The sequence below is a fragment of the Eretmochelys imbricata genome, chromosome 2 (genome assembly GCF_965152235.1).
Source record: "Eretmochelys imbricata isolate rEreImb1 chromosome 2, rEreImb1.hap1, whole genome shotgun sequence".
NCBI lineage: Eukaryota > Metazoa > Chordata > Testudines > Cheloniidae > Eretmochelys > Eretmochelys imbricata.
In genome coordinates this window covers 223,677,954-223,687,487 of record NC_135573.1, presented here as the reverse complement: position 1 = coordinate 223,687,487, position 9,534 = coordinate 223,677,954, and the positions used below count along the sequence as shown (strand labels likewise).

Below are 9,534 nucleotides of genomic sequence, written 5' to 3'. Positions count from 1 at the left end.
TATTTTCATGGACAGTAATGAAATAATAAAATTATTTGTCCGAGTTTTCAACTGGGGAAGCACCTCCGTGTATGTTACCAACAGTAGCTAGACGCATTCATGTACTTATCAATTATTTGCAGGTTGTAGAGATCCAAAATTTCAATGCCATTCTTTTAAATATCACTTTAAGAGATCCCAAAATAACAATTAAAAAATACCAGATGAGGCTTCAGCAGCTAGAGGGAGAGATTGCATCATGTTTTGGCAGTGACTGGAACACTGGCAGCATTCAGTGTGAGAAGAATAAAATGGCAGCAAAACTGATCAGCAGCTTCTCTTCATCTGGAGTTTTCCCAGGTAGTTAAACAAAACAGACACACACACATAAAGCTGCAATGGGAGTAGGTGAAAGCCCTGGCTCTTGCATTGCTTTGATGAAAGTAAACTAGGTTGGAGCACATCACCATCCTGAAGAAGCAGACAGACGTGTAAAACCTCCAAATAATGATCTTCATTATAACAGCTAGGGACAGTGACCTTTGTCAGCTACACATCGTGCTCATTTGTAGGTTCACCTTCACTCAGCCTTATGATTTATTCACCTCATTGGAGTTTTGGCTGGTTGACATGTGGGAGTCCAGATTCTCCTTGCATTTCTCCAGATCATGGAAATAAGGGTGAGACAGGGCAACATAGGCAGATATCCTCTTGGTGGGATTGAACGCTAAGCATTTCTAAAAGGATTAAAATAAGATGGTTTTAGTGTAGTGGTTACGTGTATAATATGCAACTGATATTATAAATAATGCAGATAATATAGATACAAATTACTGAGTGTCATTATGTTGATTTATAACTACAATAGCCTGAAGTTCTAGAGCCAGTTCAAGTGCTGCATGGACCTTGCATATTTTCTCAGTCAAAGAGAAGTGGCCAGGCAGCTGAGTCAGACTATATCAATATTACACACAAAAACTACATTAAAAGAACACTAAGGTTGCAAAATCAAGCCCTCAAAAATTAGGAAACGTCAGAATTAAGGTTCTCTGTGCAAACTTCATTCAGTGCCTTTGTCCATAGGTATTATGATCAAGTATTTAATTACATTATCATATATTTTTCTACATGATCTCTGTCTCATTCAGTGCACAGGATGGACCTGCCCTGGAGATTAATCAGGTTGTGTAGTGAAAGAGGCTGTTGTCCCTAGGATCCCTGCTTCATTTGCTGCAGAAGTTGGAAGGTAAGTAGTGAATGAGGCAGGGGATTGTAGGAAGAATAAGGATAGTCTCATGGTTATGCATGGAGAACTGGATTCTACCTCTGCCTCAGGCACAGATTTCCTGTGTGATGGCAGACAAGTTACTTATACCAAACTTTTCACAGGAGGTCACTAGTTGTGTGTTCTTCATTTTTTGGGTGCTTGACTGGGGACCCTGGGATCTGATTTCTAGAAGTTGTGAGTACTAACAACAGCAACTGAAGACAAAGGGAGCAGTGCTGGAATGTATAAAATGCTATATAATGCTAAGTACTCTGAAAAATCAAGCTGTAGATATATCAAATTGGGCACCCAGAATTAGCGGACACTTTTGACCATAATTTGTTTGTGCCTTAGCTCCCCATCTGCTCCTCATCTCACAAGGGGGGTGAAGTTAAATTAATTAATGTTTGGGAAGCACTTGGATACTCTAGTGATGAGTGCTGTAGAAAAACCCAGGAGGAAATTAATAGTTTTGTCTTTAGAGCAGGGTTTGAATAGAGTTTAATAAATAAGGCCATGGGGATAAAACAAAATACTGTATAACACCATCCATCCTGTTCACTGAATGAGGCAGGGGTCCTTTGGAAAAAAATATGTGAGCGTGTAATTAAAGACCAGTTGGGACTGAATTAAAGTTCACAGGCAATCTTCCCACCTTTAGGCTCCCAGTCCCAGTCTCCTTGCCCAATCAGTCCAAAACCACTGCCACAGTCCCAGCTATTCTAGATTCCCATGTTCCAATGTACTGCTTTCCCTTGCCCAGGTCTGGCTCATCCCCCCTACATTCAAGTCAGGTGGCTTCCTCCTCCATGCTGCCTGGGCACTAGATGGAGGCATGGGCGGCAGGTATTATAGGCCAGGCTAAGCCTTCCCTGGCACAGCTGCCCCAAGGGACACCTGGGCCACAGTGGCCCCGCCCCTTCCCTGAGGTCCCCCGCACCCACTGCCTGCTGCTACTGCTGCCGCCTGTCTACCTGCACTGCACCTCCTCCTCCTCCCCAGGTCTCCACGCTGCTCACCGCGTCGCTTCTCCTCGAGGGCGGGGGAGTGAGGAGGGATGCTGCGAGCAAGCTGCAGGAGCGGGGGTCTGGTGGGGGAGTGAAGCAGCTCGGCCAGGCACTGGGGCCGCTGGCTCGGACAGAGTGGGGCACCGGCTCTGCTTGGCACTCGGGCAGAAGGGGCGGGGCCAGCGGGCTAGCTTCCCCAAAGTGGGGTTCACCTGCCCCCCATGGATGTGTGGTCACTGAGAGCACAAGAGAGACAAGCTCCCTGCTCTTAATTAAGGTGCCTAAACCCAGGCCCAGCCTACCCCACAGCAATCAGGAATGGCAATTGTGCAGCAAGCCTGGCTTTTCTCTAGTCCTGGGGTGGAGCATGCTCAGTCACTCTGAGGGGGTGGTGCATGCTCACACTTGCCAACACTAGGAGCCATAAGGGGATGCAGTGTACCCAGGACAGATGAAATCTTAAGAGATTTTCGCCAGTGAACTCAAAGAAGTTCCTACTGAGCATGTGTGAAATGAGATTTTTCAACTACTTATATCTTAGCCAAATTTGGACACATTTTCACATGAATAGCAAAAGGAACATCCCTGACACAAAGGTCAGCCCCTGACAAATTTCAAATCTCTGCTCTAAATCATGGGCTGCTAGAGCTTCTCAAAGAAAAGATCGCCAGAATTTGTTAACATTGCAAACCAATATATTTTTCTTTAGCCTTGTTCTTGGAAACAGTGGAACCATTTTGGCTGAAACTTTCCAAAAACAATTCAGCCTGAGGCAGACATCTGGCATAAAAACATTTCTACTCAAATGGTTAAAGTCTGACAAAGTTATAAGCAACTGAAAAAGTCTTATAATATGAAGTGTTAATAGTAGGCAGTGCTACCAGCCTCGCCTATAATAAAATAAGTACAGGAAAATCCAATATTTCATAGCTCTTAATCACCTTATATAGTCCTTGCATTTTCTAACAACATTCTATGAAAGGCTAGCAGGCATAGGGATAGAAGGCTAACCTAGTTGTTACACGTCATTAGCACTTAAATAAATAATAATGTATTTATTCAGATCCTTCTAAAATATTTATTTGTTCTGTGACACCCACTAGAGTGAGTCAACAACAACAACATTTGTAGGCATCCCATCCCTAGGTTTCTGGTGCATGTGTAACCATGATCTTGACTAGTTTTTGGCCCAATGGTTGGTGTGTTTTCCGTATCCCCCTTAGTGCCTAATCCACAGAGCATGCAAGTCTGTTACAGCCTCCAGCTATGGAGCTTGATTCCTTACGTCAAGGTGTAGCGAGTCAAGCTTTTAGCTCTGGAAGTCCCTGGTTCAATCTCTGGTGCTACCATATGTAGCCAACTGGTCAGTGTGTGTTGGAAAATATTTAGTGAATGAGGCAGGGGATTGCAGGAAGAGTAAGGATAGTCTCATGGTTATGCAGTTGAATCTATCCTTGAGAATTAGATTATATCCCAGCCTCAGCCACAGATTCCCTGTGTGATGGTAGGCAACCCCTACTCCCAGTCCACAGAGAATATGGGTTTTTACAATTCACTGCTGAACTCAGCTCTAGATGCCAGCACAACCTCCTGTTGTTCACTTATGCCCAAATTCTGTGAATCAGTGTAAAGACAAGTAAAGCTGTGCACTGGTGATTTCCACAGGAGATTGAGGAGACGAAGAAATTGCGTCTTCTGTCTGTGAAGTGGCTGTAGTAGCCTGGAATACCCTGAAGCTGCAGTAGTCCCTGCACTGCTTATGCATGCTCTCTGTGGGGAAAAACAGTTGGTGAATCCACAAATGATGACCCCAAGGAGCTGGGCTCAGCATTGCACAGAAGACATGCACCACCCAAATGGCCTACCCTCTGTGCACAAAAGTTTTTGTACAAGTTCTGCTGTATATAGCACTTCTGCACCATGGAGGAAGGGCAGTTCAGCCACTGGAATCACTTCCGGCTCACCTCTAATAATATTATTACATTAAAAAAACATTTTTTGACATGGTGCAATGTGCAGTAGCTGCAATCATTTAAGATATGTTTGGAGAATAACAAACTTACAAGAAGTAAGTCCTTGCCTAGTTCATCGATATCTGGTACAAACTTTTCAATGAGTTGTGGCGGTCTGGAATTGAAAGCATGTCTTGGAAGGGCAACATCACTAGGCCAGTCTTCTTCTTCCGGGAGCCCAATGACACTGTGTAAGGAACAAGCATACATATTAGCTGGGGGTGAAACAAAAATATGTTATTGCTGTATTTATACAGCCTCATCTTCTTTCATTGTATTAAATGCTAAATCCTGCTTCACATGTTTTCATGGGATTGCCACTTGTTCTTTTGACGCGAGCAGCAGCATTATCCAGGATCACAGAATAATCTATAAAATCATATAAGGCAATTTTTAAAACCTTTATAGACTATACTTCACATGACAGTAAGGGCCAGATAATGCATCCCTTGCTTGCACTGAGGAGCACCTTACTCTGTAAATAATCCCACTGATTTCAATAGGACTGTTTGCAGAGCAGTGCATTATTCAATGGGAGTAGGGGTAGCAGAACTGGGCCTTAATGATACATGGGAAAAAATCTTTATGGAGGCAGTTTGGTGATAGTGCTCTGGCCTGGGTCTCACTCTCCTGAGTCCCTGGATTGGCAAAGTGCTGCAAGTGCTTTGGGAGAAATGTGCTCAGACCTTGGAGGCATGGTGCACCTTTTGTCACTCAAGAGTGATTAAAAGGAGATTTCACAGAGGAATTCCATGCAGGCCTCATTTGCCACAAGGATGATGATCCTGACAAAAATCCTTAAGGAAAAGACAGCAGAGCATGGGTCAAGGAGGCCATTTCACAAAATTAAATAACTCAGCTGCTTTAGGATAAAATTTTCAAAAGCACCTAAGTGTACATAGACTCCTAAGTCACTTAGGTGCTTTTGAAAATTTTACTCCTAATTTTGTTTTATGTTCCTCTTATCCATAGTTGGAAAACTAATATTTCTTCTTCTGTTCTGAATATGACACAAAGCTTCTGCTTATGAAATGAGCATGCTAATTTCTAGAAACATGGATAAATGAAAACAGCTGAATTGTTGGGATTTCTTTTAAATGTACAAAAAAACCCCCTTTCTTTTTGGACCATGTTGCTGCACAATTCAAGCTTCAGCCTGGAGTTAATATTTCCAATAGAGCTATAAAGTGGTGAAATAAGGGCTTGTAATGGAAATGCTGACAGAGACCCATTAGCCAGACTTTACATACCAAGTTTTAGCCAAAATCAAATTTACAGCTGAATTTTACACACCTTAAAATTGAAATTTATAATGAAAATGCTGACAGACTCAGAACTATAACATAGAAAAACAAAAGTTTCCTTAAGAGTTTGGGCTTTTAATGGAAATGCCACCAGGGTGCAGCATTGTCCTTTCTTTTTATTAATAGTGCTTGGTAGTAGACACAGAATGAAAATTAGGACCAAGCATTGCTCTTACTTACTTATAAATCCCGAGTTACTCCTTTCAAGTCAATGGAATTACTTCAGATTTCTACAGGTATGAGAGCAGAATTTGGCCCTTAGTATTTAAGGTACGTCAACAAACTAATATCGTGTACTAAAAAACAGCAGTGTGCCCAGGAGTGCGCCACCACTTCAATCTTTCCCCGCAGTATCCACAGACTGCTAAGCTCTTGCCAAAGTGGAAATTAGATCTCTTTGAAAAGTTAAACTTGATTGTTATTTATTATTTGTAGGTCACCACTGACATGCAGGGAGCTTTACTTATAAGATGACAAGTCCTGCCCGGAGGGTCTTTCAGTTTAATACTCCAATCCTGCAAATGCTTAGCCATGTTGGTAACATTACATATGTGCTTGTCCCATTGAACCCGTGAATACATGCATGTGCATAAGTGATGAAGACCTGAGTTCACATCAGATATAACACAATGGGCTGTGTGTGATCAGAGGGGGAGGAGGAGTTTTCAAATGGTAATTACATATACAAGTTCGTTTTCTTTCAAATGTGTCCAGTTAGTTCTGATTTTTCTTTTAAGGAGTACATGATTGGGCATGAGAGCACAAACAGACCAGAGTAAATGCTAGCAGTTGGAAGTTATCGGCAAGAAGTGAGGAGGCTGTCTGGTGCGCAGGAAAGGGGGGTTGGTTCCAGGCATAAGGGGCAGCATTAAAAAAAAAGTACAAAAATGGGAGTTGGATTTTTTTCAAGTAGATCTTTACAGATCCTACAAAACATTTGGAAATTGTTTAATACACGAGTGTCTGCCTGGCAGCCCTAGCAGGTTGCACTACCATTTGGGTGACCAAGATTCTGGAGCATATTGGAAGAAGCTATTTTATCCTCTCACCATACCAACAGTACAATAGTGGCAGTAGCAGTAAATATTGATATATTATGGTAGAACCCAAAGGCCCAGGTTCAGACCTGATCCTGAGAGAGACTGAGCATTTTCCACTCCCAATGGCTGCAACAGGAGTTGAGTATGCTCAACACACCCTGGCATCTGGCCTTAAATCTGTGAGCATACACTGTGTATTGATGTTGGAATGGGGAAAGGAGGGGAGGGTTATGGGCCATCTCCTACAGATCTATCCTCAGTCTTTGTGGAGAACTCCAACTAATGTAAATAAAGGCTGCACATGTGGAGGAAGGTCCAATTATCTGAAAAAATGTCAGTCCAGAATGTAGGAAAATGCGAGAACAACTTTATCCAAATTAGCCTAGAGAATGACTCACTACCATAGCAGGCAACAGCTTCCCCATAAAGGCAAGGCCTATGCCTAAATGTTGGGGGTCTCCAGCTGTGAAAACAGAAAATAAACACTATCTGACATAAAAAAGCAAGGAGGCGGCATTTGAAATATTGAAGGATAATTACACAAAAGAGGCAAAGCAGATTTTCTCTTTAAGTGAAGTGTGTAATAGAGAATTTCTTCCCTCTCCTAAAATTGGCACAGTATTTTTTTCTTCCTGATTAATGGTTGAATTCTTTTCCATACAGGTAATCTCACCCATTAGGGAGGGACAGATAGTTCACTGGAGGAGGCTGCTGTTGGCTATTATGTTTTTAATCCTATTCCAACTCATTTGTTTTGGGTTTTTTTCCTGAAATGTCATAAACAATTTAGGATCTTTAAAAAAAATCACAACCATGCTCTTTACGTCATTAAACTATGCTGCATGTATCAAAACATTCCTTGATTAATACATCAGAATATAAATTAATCAAAGGGATCACTTTGCCAGAACTAGAAAAAGCAAACAGGCGAGGACTGATTGTTTTTGGATTGTTCAGGAAGTGCTATTCACGGGTATGGTAAATTAACCACGCTAGTGAGTCATATACACTGGTATGGTATGCAGGAAAGGGAAGTCAACTGAATGAAAATCAAGACCTGCAATTTGGGAACCTCATTCTGAAGTATGAAAATCTTCAGAAATGGATGTGTTATAATTTGAGAGCTGGAAAAATGATTAGAGAGACAAATTCATTATTTGACCTACTGGAGTGCTTTCCTTTGAAGCTTTATGATCTTCTCTCTGGGGAGTGCCCCCTGAACCTCCGCTCCTCCCTGCCTACTATTACTACTCATCTTGGACTCTCCCTCCAACTGGATGCCTGGATCCCTGGAACTCTCTCCACAAGAGGGAGGATAGCTACAGAGGTGAATGAGCCCTCATTCTGTGCAGGAGTGGGAACAGCCATATGGGTGTCTGGTGGTCACAACCACTCCAGTATTATTATAAAACATTTATACCAGGCCTCAAATTTACATGGCACTTTCCAGGACACCATCAGAAACATTCCTTACTATGAAGATATTTTAATCTAAAACAACAGAGAGGTGATTGATATTTTTCTCACTTATCTGTATCAATGACTTTAAAATGGAGATTTTTTATTCAAAAACGTACTTGGGAGGGGGGAGTAATTCTACTTTAAAAAGTTCAGAGTTTGTCTGAAGAGGAACTGCAATACCAATAAACAGAATTGTAAAATGCTTTTAAAATAAAGTAAATTATCCCATCTCCAAGATAGCATCCATTTAATCTTGATACCTTTTATGTTTTCATAGCTGCCTTTATCACCAAAATATGGTTTCTTAATAATCTTTATTGGATATACAGTGAAGCTAAAATATTCCTTTCCACAGAAGTTGTTGATCCAGATTAACATTTCCATTTAATAATGAACATTTTTAAGGGATTCTGATTACATTTTTTTGAAATTCATAAATGAACAAAATATTGAATAGCTAAAACCTTATTTGGCTTTGTAAGGTGATTCTTTCTTGAATGCTCTAACTTTTAAGAAAATGTGTGAATGGTGCATGAACCATACATTTAAAAGATTAGAAAAAATCCCCAGAAGTCTATTGTCTTCTTGATGATGATTGTTATTTTATAAAACTATATTACATGCAGCTTCCTCCTCCCTATTTGACAGAGAATACACGGAAATATTATATTGCAGTGCAGCAGCAATAGGAAATATGTTCTAGGAATACTTTGTACAAGTCCTTTTACTCAATAAAAAGCATGGCAAAGAAATCTTAAAGTGTTTCAAGCTAAACTGCCACTGACATAATGCAGCGAATTAGTACTTACTCAAAGATTTTTCCTAGCTGATCAACATCTGAATTTCCACGAAAAAGTGGCCTGAAAGAATAAAGAAATAGAATAAGATTTCTTTAACTGAAGTGAACTTGTACTTGTCATTGAAAGTTTCCAAAACAAACCAAAAACCTGTTCTTTTGCTGAGTGCTCAGTTACCCCTTTGTGTTTTTATCCAAGTAGTAACTGCACTTTTCGAGGTTTCTTCTTGGATTGGTAACAAGACTTTAACTTAATGGATCAGGCACACCTACAGACGTTACATTTGAGAATTAATTTCATCCTTTAATATGAGTAAAATAACTTTATTTCCTATCCTTTTTTAAGCTATCAGCATAAGAGTAAATCAAACACTGGTTGATGAAACAATGTACATTATGTAGGGCACATTCAAAGCGCTGTTTCGAGAGAGAGTCATGCTATGCATTTTAATAAAATAAAAGATTGATTACTAATGATATGTTTTAGAAATCAAATTCCTTGTGTATTCTATTAAAAATGAATGCCTAAGCTCTGGGGGTCAAATTGAAGACAGCGGGAATACATGAATCTGTAAATCATGGGATGTAAAACAGTGCAGAATTTACCTTGAAAGAGAGGAAAGCTTCTGCTGCATAAATAAAGATACATTTAGGAAATAAATTAATAA

At 40.6% G+C, this 9,534-nt stretch overlaps 1 protein-coding gene across 1 annotated transcript in view; it reads right to left on the bottom strand.

Annotated features, from left to right (window-relative positions):
* Positions 1-532: 532 nt before the first annotated feature.
* The window catches only part of CDK6 (cyclin dependent kinase 6), a 181,409-nt gene continuing 172,407 nt past the window's right edge, over positions 533-9,534 (bottom strand). The window contains exons 5-7 of the mRNA XM_077809408.1: positions 8,880-8,930; positions 4,317-4,452; positions 533-716 (exon numbers count right to left, since the gene is read on the bottom strand). Coding sequence (XP_077665534.1) covers positions 570-716; positions 4,317-4,452; positions 8,880-8,930 — 334 coding nt within the window. The 3' untranslated portion in view covers positions 533-569. The remainder of the gene's footprint in view (positions 717-4,316; positions 4,453-8,879; positions 8,931-9,534) is intronic.